The following is a 13,574-nucleotide window of genomic DNA, read 5'->3' as shown; positions in this document are numbered from 1 at the left end:
TGTAATTAAAACCTCACATCTTTCAATTCACTTGCCAACACTATCAAACTTTGTTTATTGTAATGAAGGCTTTGAATTCAGACCATGCCACAATAGGTTACTGCAGCAAAAGAGTAACACTGCATTTTGGATATCACTTCCTTCTGACAATGTTTAAAAGCTTCCTAATACATTCAAACGTTTCAGCTCAAAAGATAGATATATTTCAATCAAACCTGTAGGGATTTCAGTCCCTCTGTTGTCCTCTCGATTCAAAGCATTTATAAAACAAGAACTGGTTAAAGCACGTACACTCAGAAAACTGCAAACTTCAAAGAAACTAAAAACTGACACTACACAAAAATAGGAACCAACCCCAAGAAGAAACTGGCAAATCCTTTACATAATCCATCAGTTTCCTTCCCACTCACACAGCACCTCCTCTACTTACTTGCACGCAGTACAACTGCTTGCTTCCCCTTAAGAAACAGTTGTCTGCAACATAAAACTACCCAATGCTTTAGGAATGTTTGTACAATACCTACAAATACATTAGACTTAAAAACTTTCCTAACATTTGAAGAGAAGGGGATATTAATCAGGATGAGAAATGTCACAGTTATTAGGTTTGCCTCTTTCACATAACCAACAACTCACCCTAATATGGTTTCTCTTGAAAGACTTTTTGTCTCTTTCTTTCTTCCACTGCACGTATTTTTCATTGTAGTTATCTATTAAAGAATATCCTGCCTTTTTCTCTCTGCTAACATCTCCTTCTGGTGTATAATCAGAGGAAAATGAAAGTAAAGGAGGTTTCTGAATGAAGAGATCCTCATCAGTTATTGGAACTCCATACATTCGACTCAATGCTGTGATCATTTCTGCCGAGGGCAGCAGATCCCCCTGAATAACATCCCTCAGCCTCTTACTGTGACAGAGGAAACTGAGCCTACAAACAAACATCAACACATTATTAGTTTACAAAAGCTTTATGGCAATCAAAGCATTACCACTAAAATTACTGGGGAAAAAGCTGCACAACTCTAACTACCTATTTATTAAGAAGTTCAGGTCAGCTCAGATTTGCAACTATTTGGCAGTGATACAGTAGGACAGCAGATCATTAAAACTACCAGGTATAACTTAGGAATGTCATTGTCATTAGAATTAACTGTAAGATTAATTATTAGCTGACAAGTTCCTGTTCCCTGGCTGGTGGACCAATAAAGCAAACTTCCTTCATTCACGCTGGTTCTATCGCATGACTCATATTTATGACAAACTTTACTAAAATCACCTCTGCTTCACCTTTATTTTACTTCTTGTTTTGATCAACTTTCATCCTATGAGCTACTTGTGACAAATACACAAAGATATAAACAGAATACTTTTCATAGTTGCATAAATTATATAAAGTGCAATTTTATCCATTTCTTTTTTCATCCTTTCAGAATACGCCTGGGTGTTTTAAGGCTGACAGCTGTTGCATGCAAACAAAGTGAGCAAAGTGACAGACTCAGCAACAAATCCCACAACAGAACTTAAAAGAAAAAGCTATGGAAAGGAAACTGTGTCTCCCCAACTCGCACAGAACCCGTCCTTACTATAGTTACCTCAGGAAAACTGTTTATAAAAGTACTCAGTTCAAGTGACTTTCTGATTCTATCAAGTACCTTTACTCACTTCTCTTAGAGAGGTGATATAGAATAGAGCAGAGAATTAAATCCTTCCCAGCTGATGCTTCTGACACCAGAATTCTCTTTTTTCTATTTGTATTATATTCAGGCACATTCCAATACGCTAATCTATAGACACTCTTCTTTAAAATAAAAATGTATGAATTTCTGCCCACAGAACGAGTGAGCTCACCAATATCCAGTTACTGTTACAGCAGTCGTTAGTAAAACAGGCCCGCCTGTAAGTCATCTGAAATCTGAACCACTCATCATGCCCACAGATTGCTTTCATCACGGAAAAGATCAAAGAATATTACTTTCAAAATCAAATATTCACTCTTTCTTCATAATATTCCTTAATTTCTTGACTACAAATGTAGAAGAGTCATACCTGGACAAGGCTTGGAAACATGCCCAAGGAACTGCTCCCCTGACATAAAGCAGAGGTTGTTTCACTATTCTGAAGAGGGGCTTGCAGAGGTGGAAATGATAAAAAATTGCTTCCAGGTCTGTATAGAGGCGCTGACTGAAAGACAGTTGTGAATTATATAGTATTTCCAGTCGTTTATCTTCATGCCTGTAAGTTCTGTAACAGAGCACAGCAATGACAGGGTCAAAACCATCAGCCCATATCTCAGGTTTCCTCAGCTCTGCCATACAATTACTATCTCTCACAAAACCAACTGATTTTTGTCCTTTAAATGGAATGTCTTATTCTACAGCTTTCACGTGAACTGTTCTGAAAAAGTCATTACAGACAAAGAAAGAAAATATCAAAACCTTTATGTCATGAGTCAAACACATTTTCTTTTTAAACCACATTGCAGTCACCTCAAAAGAAGCTCACCTCAGTTTTATCTATATTAACAGCACTACTCAAGAGCTCTCTCTGAATATCTCTGCTAAACTATACTGCCTTTACTGTGCAAATGCATCCTCAAGATATGAAGTAATACTGTCTCATTCCAGAAACAGAGCTTTAAACATTTCTTTTTTCCAGTCAGTCGCTCTCTTTGCCCTCTCTTCCACTTACACACGTATAAAACTGCAGAATTCACTTTGAGAAGCAACAACATCCAGCTGCCTATGGAAATAATTGATAAAAAACTTCACTCTTACCTTTCAAAGTGCTTATCCCAGAGTCTCTTGATGGCTTTGTCTTTTAATCCCTCCAAGACAAAGAGATGAATAGCTCCATCCAGTAAGTGAAAGCCAGTAACAATGTCTAACTCAGTAATATTCTCAAGCGTGCTTTCCAGTTTTAAGTTAGCAAGAGACATCCTAGTCAAATCTGGAGGATAACAGTCCAGCTGAAGGGCTTTAGCATTCATTTCCGTAATCTCTTCCACCAAATCATGTAGTAAAGATGAATTTCTGTAGTTAAAAATGTAGATTATATAACCGTATGGGCTATCTGGCACTTGAGCATCATCAATTTCTGGATGTATTCTCAATGGCACTGCTATCTCCACTCTTAATTTCAAAAGCGAATCTGATTGTAGATAATGTCCCATAGGTAATAGAATCTGTGGATTCTTCTTCTTTCTTTTATTCTCTTTATTGAAAGCAACTGTATTTGGAGTTGAACAGCTACGAATGGGTGCACTAATAGTCAAGTACTTTTTACCCAACAATAGATCAGTTAGACTGACTTTGGCTACTCCATGTGGATGCCACACTTCATCGTCTGTAGAAGAATTAGAGATAACAGATCTGCAAGTGGGGGGCCTCACCTCTCCTAGGTTTTCATCAGCTCGATCCTCCCCAAATAAATATGACTTTTTCTTGTCATCTTCAATCTTCCTATCCCGATCATGAACTTCAATCTCCAGAGGTGGCCCTTGAAGACATCTCTGCAATTCCCCAGGTTTCATTCTTCCTGTTAGAAATACATTAACATCCTTAAAGTAGACGTGAGTCCCATGGATTTGTCCATGAGTCTGATGAGCTGGAAAATCGTGGAATTTGTATTTGCAGTAGGTAGGAACACACATTCTCTATAAAAATAAAGAGAGAAACAGATGATTGAAGTGTTAATTTCTTCCCTCTTCATTTTTCATATCACAGAACAATTGGCTTTTATTGTAGAGGGCAAAAAGCGGATGCACTTCATGGTACAAGCTATGTCTTTCAAGGCAACAAGGAGGCCATTCTGCATGCCTGGATCCTGGGTTTCAGGGAGTCACTGTCCCCTTCATTTGTCTGTCCTCAAATTTGTTGATTTTCCATATGTATTTAAGAAAATTTAAAAAAAAAATTTAAAAAACCACATCTCTTCTTTCTAGATTATTAAAGAAGCATGCAGGCAGGGGACTGCGATGACTCCCTGATATCTGTTTTGTTTAATCTTCATATATATGTAGGATTCAAGGCCTGTAGGTAGTTACAAAATTCAACAATTACCCAGAGATACCATAGGGAATGGACTGTATCATCTCCATTATGAGCCACTTGGTTACACTTTTGGGGCTAAATAGCAAGATCCATTCTGCAATAACTGTGGTTCTTCTGTACAAGTGTTCATCAGCATTAATGCAATCAGCACAAAGAGGAAAGCTGGTTGCCAAGGACTATCCTGACCATTCTTACATTTCAACAATGCGTTATTTCATCACATTTATCAAAGGAAACAAAACCCAAAACTTAGTGATCATTCTGCACACTGCATTGCAAAGTTCAATAATACCTTCAACACAGAAGCTGTTCCTAAATGAGCCGATCAACAGATACTGACTGGTCAGCAAATGGTTTCAAACCATACAACACAGTGACTGAACTAAATCAAGATCCACTGCTCAAAAACAAAAATATGCTGACTTCATGTAAATTGTTGCCCCCAGAAAATGCAAGGACTGCAGTTTTGTTGTCAGGCACTGCTCTGAGCCAAATACCCACCAACAAGGGAACTTCTTTTTAAAAACATGCCCATATTTTAAGCAACATTACTTCATTGTACCAAGGGAATTCCTTCAGAAAGGAGCAGTGCATGCATTACCTGTAGCTCTTCTATTGGTACAGGTGTGTTTGGGAGTCTGGTAGCTGAATAAATCTTAATAACCAGTGGATTCAATTCATGTCTTTGTCTTTCAGACAGAAGAGGTGTTTCTACAGCGAAAGACACGTAAGCATCTAAAAGAACAGGGCTGTTTTCTTCCAGTCGACTGATCACTGAATCTTCTCCTTTAAAAAACAAGATGAAAGACTGTTAGAGGAATTGTCTCATAGAGGCATCACTATTTGATTAAATTAGTTAAAAACCTCCACTGAATTTGTATTGAAATAAAAGTAATAGTAATTGCTTCATATATTATTTAACTTTTGCAGTGAGGAAGAAAACAGTATCCAGAACAGAGCCAGCAGTCTCATTTGGGCTAACAGCTAAAAGCACGCTGAAGTTTTCTGTCACTTTGAATATGCAAATATGCAGTTCACATAAATACTAAAACAGTTTAGAGACTTTTCAACATAATTAAAGTCTCTGTTAGAAGTACAGAAGCATGTTTAAATGTTTTTGGATGGCAAACTCTGCTATATACACCCAGCAGCTGAATTTCACCCTCTATGACATCTTGGCAATTCTGTCTATGAGCACAGAAGGATTCAAGTCACTACACACAGAAATAGGACAGCATAATGTTAATCTAGTTACAAACAAAAATCCACAGAACTAATCCACTTTCTTCTGACTGATATCCTATTTCCAACACAGTCTCAATAGATATAAGAACTTAGAACTAAACTGCTTGTTTTCCACCAGGCAGACCAACCAGCACCAGTGCTTCAGAAGCACACAATACATCGAACATGCTGCTCCCTCCCTGCCTCTTCCTTACAGAATAATACCTGAGAGGAGAGGCATGAGATCCAACTGCAGCGAAGCAACATCTGCCCCAGTAGTATCCATGTCTTTTTTAGCACCAGAACCTCTTCCACCTGTGGATGGAAGGCAGGGTTAGACAAGTTGGAAGAGGAAATATCCTATTGCAACTAAAGAAATGATTTAAAGTTCTTCCCTTTCACATATGTATTATGATGCACATACGATATTCTTTGTGACATATAATCCACTGTTTCCAGAAACCTCCATCTTCTAACTTCATGCCCGTAAAACAGGAGTACTGTCATTCCTTTAAAGCCCAAGTATATAATCAACACAAACTAACCAATATCCACAATTTATTCAGATGATGAGTAATTATTCCCAACATCCCTTTCACCCACATTCAATCTTTACCTAAACAGTACAAGCAGAACTAGTCCCAGCCTCCACCTATGTAATTCCTACCTTCAGATGCTCTGCCCAACAAGAAAATAGTTGTCAGGTAAGGACTTGGCTGACAACACTGATGCATTCACTCAATTTGAATTAACTACAACTGAATGTTATCATTCATGCTCATTGATGATTGTTGATAAGCAAATGTCCTTTTTATAAAGTGTATGTGGTAACATGAGCAGGAACCCAGGGACACCATGCCAGTTTTTTGGTCAGACAAGCATAATATTTAACATGGGTGATTAAATATCTACCACAGCACTCACTGCTGCTGTAGTTACCATCTTTCACAGAACCTTAGTCAATCATAAGCTACAGACGAGAGAGCAAAATATCTGTCAGTGGGGCCGTGTTTCTTCATCTAATAGCACGAACAAGCACTGGAAATAAACATGGACTATAAACTGCAGATGAAAACCTGGCCTCTAGTGGCAACAGCAACACAAGCAAAATGGAATAACAAGTCTGATAGTCTCACAGTTGTAATAGTTGTTTCAGCTACATCATTAATTTTTAAATGTTTTACAAAATTTATCACTGCACACTTATAGTCCTTGCAAATATCCATCATTTCAGCCCTGGAACACTTAAAGTGGTGGAAAAGGATCATCATAATCCCTGCTTTATTCTACTGGCTAAGAAAACAGAGTACAAACTTGCTTCTGAAGAAACCCAGAGACTAAAATATGCAGATCTGGTAACACACACTTCTCTAATCTTGAATTCTTTTTAAAAAATAATACACAAACAGAACCCCTTATCTTTTAAAATCTAGCTTTAATAAGCCTTATACCATAACTCCATCCAGAACTTACCAGTAGAGGCAGCTGCCTTGTCTGTTTGACGCATCACAATTCCCACATTGCTGGTTGTTTTCACAGTTTCTTGTGAAGTTGTATTACGCGAAGGATCAGCAACTGCTTTCTGTTTCAGAAGCTGGGCCTCACCCTCACATCCGTCTCTTGCAAATATCACACAAACAAACAAACAATCAAAACTAAAGAGAATTATACGTGGGGTTTTTTTGCCACCCACTAACTAACACATTCCCAGGTCCTCCTGGTCTCAGTGACATTATCTTATCCCACAGATCAGAAGTCACCAAGCATAAATGAAAGGAAGAAAAACATGAGGAAATAAGTCAGTTAAGCAATGTTTGCTGTTTATATATTTTTTTTAATAAAAAGCTACTTCACTGCAAGTATACTGTAACAAGCTTGACGTACAGCAAAGAGGACATCAATGCTTTTGCTCCTGCCCTGTGATTAGCAGGCATGACTGCAGAAATTGTTACTGCAACAGTCAGTCATCTCTGAAACCACAGTATAACAAGCTTAAAAGAAACACAGATACTACAAAACATGCATCTCCAACTACGTTTTTAGCACACAAACACTTTCCAAAGGAAGTGTAGCATCATTACCTTACTGTAAGGTCATCCGCCTTTGAAGGATCCAGTACATCATCACTAGAAGTTCCTAGTCCACTCTCATCAGTTTCTTCTGTGGAAGCAAAACAAGTCCTAAATTTGTTACCATGTCAACTTCTGACAAGTCTCATAAGACCAAGAAAGTGCATCTGTAACAAGTTTTTAAGATGGGGCTACAAACAACACTGCCACTAGATGGAGAACATTTTCCCTTCTTTGCTTAACAAGTGCTGCCTCAGCGGAACACACCACCAGACTTTTTAACCTCCTGCAGCTCTGCAGCAGTTTCTCAGCTGACACAAGGCAACACCATAAACTCCATAAAATCAACATCCTGCCAATGTCAGGAATAAGCTTTCATACTTCTCCCTGCACTAGCAGTTCAATGGAAAACAAAACATCCTGCTACTGGACTTCAGATAGCTACCAACAACTGAGAAATAGTAAGAATCCAGACATTTATACAGAACTTTGGTCAGGACGTTAATGTAATCACTTCCAAACATGAAGAAGCAGCAGAACCAAAATACTTTTTTCTAGTGTCCCTTAAAGGCCTTCCATGAGTCAGCCAGATCTTCTTTGTACCCCAAATCTATATCAAAGCTACAAGAAAACTGCTCCAACTGTAATATATTCAGCCGTCCTACTGAGGGAACAAGGTGCTGCAGAATCCTTCAGTCCTGCTCCTGCTTGCCCATTACTCAAATTGCCAGTTATGCTTTTTCTCTCCCTTTCAGCCCACAAATCATTTCCAGTAGTCATACTGTACCTTTGATTGGAAGGGCTTTAGATCCTTTCTGTGCCTTGGATTCCTTTGCTTCTCTAATTTTAGTACAGCTGGGTGCTGGCTGACTCCCTTCAAACAATTTTCTCTGCAGCAGCACTGTGTGTTCTACTTCATCTATCAGGAGAAGGAAAAAAAAAAAAAAAGCACCTTGATTTTCACTGGAACAGGTTGCCCAGGGAGGTCATAGATACCCCATCACTGGATGCATTCAAGGCCAGACTGTATGTGGCTCTGGGCAGCCTGGTCTAGTGGTTGGCAGCCCTGCACATGGCAGGGGGGTTGAAACTATATGGTCATTATGGTCCTTTTCAACCCAGGCCATTTTACAATTCAATTATTTTTCTGCTAGAATTATTTTTATGGGAATGACATACGAGTATCAGATAACCTCATCAGTAACTTACTAATAGATACAGTCACAGTTATAAGGTACATTTGATAACATACCTGTTTGCATTAGACTTACCAGCAGCCTCTGCTTCTCTTTCTGTTGAAGACCCATCAGGTTTATTAGGCTTTGCGTCTGATAAAACTTTGTCCTTGGTGTCCCAAAGTTTAAAAGTTATTTTATGATCTCTTAATTTTATCAGAAACTCATTAGTGACATTGACACTTGTATTATGGTTCCATGAGATCCATATCTGGTCATCTTCAAGCCATGGTGTAATAGTCTATTAAAACAAAGATGAAAGCCTTTATGGGAGTTCATCAGAATAGAAGAAAATAAATTCACATGCAAACCACCATCACGGCTCTCAAAGTGTCTTCAACTCATGCTAGATCTCACATGAACCCCCTTGTTGTGTCAGCACACTCTGCTGGATTCAGACAAACCATTCTTACCAAGCCATGTCTGATATGAAGACCAGCAATTAAGCTGATGTTCAGCAAGACACTGAGCACCAGTGGCATAATGGAATACTACAAAAGCTAACACAGACACTTTAAAATAGGTATTAACAAAGGAAAACATGAGGACTACACTACATAGCATTTCCTATGTCTTTTTTACAAGTTATTCATCTTTCAGCAACATTAGCTACATAGTTAATGTAACTGTACTACAAAGAGTAAACACACAGGTTTACTGTATGAATACGTCACTCTCTGGACCCTTTCCAACAGCTCAACATCTTTCTTGTGCTTATGTAACAAGCCAAACAGTGTGGATAGACTATAGTGCAAATGGTAAAAGACAGCTATAAATTTGTTACTTAGTATTAATCAACGAGAAAAATGCAACAGGCTTTCAAGTGAATAATAGGTTATGGTGACTTAGGTAAACAGAATTAACTCCTGAGTCACCTAAGCTGTCTTGAATAGGATTCTCCGGATACAGGCTGAGAATTGTATATCATACTTTAAAAGCAAGTATTCTAATTTTTTCAGATGATTTTAGCACTGACTTTTTAGGAATAATTACTCAAAAAACTAAGATAATTCAGAACAACACATCCAACATTCAGATTCATGGATTTGAATGCAGATGGCTCACCCAGATGTGCCTGAACAAGAAGTCTGCAACATTCTTCAAGCATCTTAAATTAAAAAAAAAAAAAAAAAAAAAAAATCTTTTTCCTCCCAGCAAAGATCAGAAGCATAACTTCCATTTTTCCATCTTGGAATGGAATGTGTATTTGCTTTCAAATTGCTATCTTTAAAGTACAAACACACAATTCCAATAATCAACACGAAAAGCAATTTCTAGCAGATTATAAGAACACCCTGAAAACAGCAACCTCTGATCACAAACCTAAGGAGTGCTTGGTGAATTGGATTAGGAGTATAAATTTCTACCCTCAATATTTGTTTCCAAATCTATGTGCACAAGTAGGGGCTAAGCAGTTGTTACAACATACAGCTAGAACAATGTGCTCTGAAAACATCCTCCTGCATCCCATACGTGATGTTTGGAATTACCCAGTCTTATCATCCCCCTTTACCTTGGAAGCAGACTCTGCAAATAGCTTTGCAACCATCCCAACCACCATCAAATCCATTTTTCTAGGCTCGAGATCATCTGGTAAGAGGAAAATCTCAATGTGATAGCAACGCTTCGTTTTTAGGTCATCAGCTGGAGCTCCCTTTCCTCGCCTATCAGGAGGGTTGGTTGTTGTCTGCTTTTGCTCTGGAGAAAATGAGAATCATCTGGAAGTGTCAAACACGATCAAATATGAAAGCTTCATGGGAAATGCTCTCTGCATTGATCAAATGGAAACAAGAGTTTAAAAGTGACAGCAGAAAAATGAACAACTGCAGAACGTGAAACCCTTACCCCAGAGCTTGACCAACCACACAGTTCTTATTAGGGTTTAACTGCAATAAGGGCCTACAAAATACCAGGAACTCCTCCCCCCACCTACTCTTCCTGAAGCATGACCCCATGCCTGCAGCTCCCAAGGCACATGTCCTGTCACCCACACAACAGGCATAAAGCACAGCTAACTGGGGGAAGGCTGCCTGTACTTCTTCCTGCTACACCCAAAGCCTCCGTGCCTCAGGAGATCCACACCTCACCTCCTGAATAGCTGCTCCCTTCTCTTAACATGATGCTCCTACCCTTAACTACCCACATTGAGCGCTTATGTCAAAGAACACCTTTATTTTCACCAGTAGGCGGTGATGGATTAATAAGAGCTGAGTTGCCAACTTGAGCAACTGTCTGCCAAGTGGCTGTTGGGGAGAGATTTTCAGGTACTGGCTGCAATGATCCTAAGATATAAGGCTCCCATGTCACACTGACAGTCTCCTGAACAATTTTTCTACTTAGAAAAACCTAAATCAGCTAACACCTTTTCTAACACTATCTCAACCCCCTGAAGACTCCACTACACGAGTTCATAAAGCAATAAGTAAAGGGCTCTCTGTGCCAAGAACTCACTTGAGGCCAAGGTGGGGATAGCGAGCGACACGGTGAGCACGCAGGGCACGACGTGGGGGCTGCTCAGCTGCCTCTCTCCTGCTGAAGGGCTGCTGCCACGTTCCGAGCTCCCGCAGCTGCTCTCAGCACGGGCCGTGCCCAGCTCCGCCAGCTCCTGTCCGCCGCCCTCCTCCATCTCCTCCTCCCCCACTAACTTCTTTAATCCTTACCCTCCTGCTCCGCCCATTGCGCAGCCACACGGCTGGCTCACATAATGCTCGTGGACAGCCCCCACCCCACCGTTAACACCGGCACCTGCCCGCGAGCCTCCCCGCCCGACAGCCGTGCCAACGGAGGGCGGAGAAGGTCGGGCGGTGCGCTCCGTCGTCGCCCTCGTTACCGCGGGTCGGGTCCAAGCAACGCTTCGTAGCCAGGAGCCGAACAACGCTCCGCACAACGACAAACCTGGCGGATAGGATCAGAGATGGATTTAACCCCGTGTTACTGCCACCGGAAAAACACGGATTGCTCCGGAGCAGAGACCCAACAGAGCAGGTTTGGCACCGGGCTGCTCTTGGCTCGCCCCCTGCTCAGTACAGCATGGCCAACCCTCGGGCGTCCACAGGAGGGCTGTCTGCGTTGCTCAGAAAAGCAAAAGCACGACGGGATCAGCTCTTCTGACCACCAAACACAGCCCAGCCAACCACCAGAGCTGCAGCTTATGCGGAGCACAGGGGCATCTTCCCCTCTTTCTGCTAAAGCTATACCACCAAAGGAGTTCAAGATATGCTGAGCTCAATAGGAAAAAGAGTCCTAAGCTCCATCGTGGCTCAGTGAAAGTGCAGGCAGTCTCAAAAAGCACTGAATGCTATTTAGGGGCACTGCATGCTCTGGCATCCAGCTTACCACTGCTAAATGATCCTGATCCTCCAGGGATTCTTCAAGACAACAGTCAGGGGTCCCAGCGCTGATGCTGAAGCTTCCATTGCTCTCCTTGCATCTGCTCCTTACTGTCACTCTTCACCTGTAAAAACAGTAATCTGATATTTAGGAATATCCAGGAGTAAATGTGCTCTAAATAGGCTGTATCTAAACAATGCATGTGTGTTCTGAGAATGTACAATCTCATTTACAGCAGAAATAAGGACAGCATCAATATTTTAGGAGGAAAATACTTTTCTGAAGTGATTTAGATACATACTCTGAACAGGACACACAAGCTCATGGCAGAGGCTCAGATCACATCTCTGTTACCTGCAGCCTCCACAAGAACCACAGACTGGCTCACTAGCTGCAGGAGCACAAAGCCAGCAGAGACACCAGGACTGAAGCACTACAAGCCATGCTCTGGTCTCACTCATGCTAGAGCAAATTATTGCAATTTCCCCCCTCCATTTACTCTGAGATTTGTTCATAAAATAGAAACATTTATCTCACGAGCACCACTAAATAAAAGTTGAAAGCAGCAGACTTCTTTTGCTTTAATTAATGTAGAAGATCCTTAAAACTGCTCCAGATGCTGAATAGCTAAGAAATGTCAACACATCTGGTTGTTCAGAGCTGCAGCTGTTTCCTCTGTAGGACTACGTAATGTTGTTTCTTCTTCCAAGTGGATTACACCAAGAGAATGACCAGAATGTAATTAGCAATGGTATTATCTCAGACAAAAAACAAAGTGCAGTCAGCTACCTCAGGTCTTTCACTAACCTCAGTGGTTTCCAATTAGCTCCACACAAGAGTCTCCAGACATCAGTCCTTGTCCACTTGCAGTATATACATTTTTCTTATGTTCAGAAGCTCACTGAGATTTCCTAAATTAGTGAAACTCCTTCCTGTTCACACGTAGCTGAACGTGCAGAACATCTTATGACACAGGTTATCAGAATTACTCACACTTGTATTAGATGAATAAGATCTGCAATCAGGAACAGACCTACATGACAGATTGGGACATTCCATTATGGTTTCCTTCTTTCTCTTACTGTGTTGCGTTCACAGGGTTGTTCCAAATACACTGCAAAACAAAGAAGACGACAACACCAACATCTTAGGAGTTAAAAGAAATTGGAAGAACACGCCAAGAACAACAACACATCACTAATATTATTTTTGCTCATCTCTGAAGTTCCTTGTAAAAACAACTGCTCCATAAACACCAAACAATTAAAAAATGATCTGTAGTATCATAGTATGACTTCATTGGAATGGGTCAGAAAAAGCACTAAATGTTCACTTTTCTCCTTGACAAGAGGAAATCTGTACAAAATAAAATTATTTTTACAGTAATGAAGTGATTTCTGCTGCAGGATGAGCACCTCCACAGCCAAACTGTGCTGGCTGTGTGCAACATGACTCAATGACAGCCCATACAAGTGCTGGGCTTACTGATACCCTGGGGCAGGAGACACAAAAGCACACTGGGCTGATCCTTGGCCCTGCTGCATATATAAACTGTGAAATGAAGTATGAGCACAGTTAAATTAGGTGCAAAACATTTTTCTCTGTAAACACGGTTTATATGCCTTTCCTCATCCCACTGCTACCTCATACAATTTAGAACAGCTATT

The 13,574-nt window shown here is 40.4% G+C and overlaps 1 protein-coding gene across 7 annotated transcripts in view; it reads right to left on the bottom strand.

Moving 5' to 3' along the window:
• CFAP92 (cilia and flagella associated protein 92 (putative)) overlaps window positions 1-13,574 on the bottom strand; it is a 76,415-nt gene that overhangs the window by 5,515 nt on the left and 57,326 nt on the right. For 3 of the 7 annotated variants that reach the window (XM_015874709.2, XM_015874710.2, XM_015874716.2), the window contains exons 1-11: window positions 11,029-11,280; window positions 10,091-10,275; window positions 8,614-8,818; window positions 8,130-8,261; window positions 7,355-7,433; window positions 6,747-6,928; window positions 5,499-5,588; window positions 4,651-4,835; window positions 2,775-3,652; window positions 2,047-2,241; window positions 637-928 (exon numbers count right to left, since the gene is read on the bottom strand). In XM_015874709.2, coding sequence (XP_015730195.1) covers window positions 637-928; window positions 2,047-2,241; window positions 2,775-3,652; window positions 4,651-4,835; window positions 5,499-5,588; window positions 6,747-6,928; window positions 7,355-7,433; window positions 8,130-8,261; window positions 8,614-8,818; window positions 10,091-10,275; window positions 11,029-11,203 — 2,598 coding nt within the window. In that variant the 5' untranslated portion in view covers window positions 11,204-11,280. Of the gene's footprint in view, window positions 1-636; window positions 929-2,046; window positions 2,242-2,774; window positions 3,653-4,650; window positions 4,836-5,498; window positions 5,589-6,746; window positions 6,929-7,354; window positions 7,434-8,129; window positions 8,262-8,613; window positions 8,819-10,090; window positions 10,276-11,028; window positions 11,281-11,913; window positions 12,032-12,714; window positions 13,022-13,574 lie in introns of those variants that run through there. The other 4 variants (XM_015874714.2, XM_015874711.2, XM_015874712.2 and 1 more) reach the window with 4 other exon arrangements.

This window comes from Coturnix japonica, chromosome 12 (genome assembly GCF_001577835.2).
Source record: "Coturnix japonica isolate 7356 chromosome 12, Coturnix japonica 2.1, whole genome shotgun sequence".
Classification (NCBI taxonomy): domain Eukaryota; kingdom Metazoa; phylum Chordata; class Aves; order Galliformes; family Phasianidae; genus Coturnix; species Coturnix japonica.
This window is presented reverse-complemented; position numbering and strand designations above follow the sequence as displayed.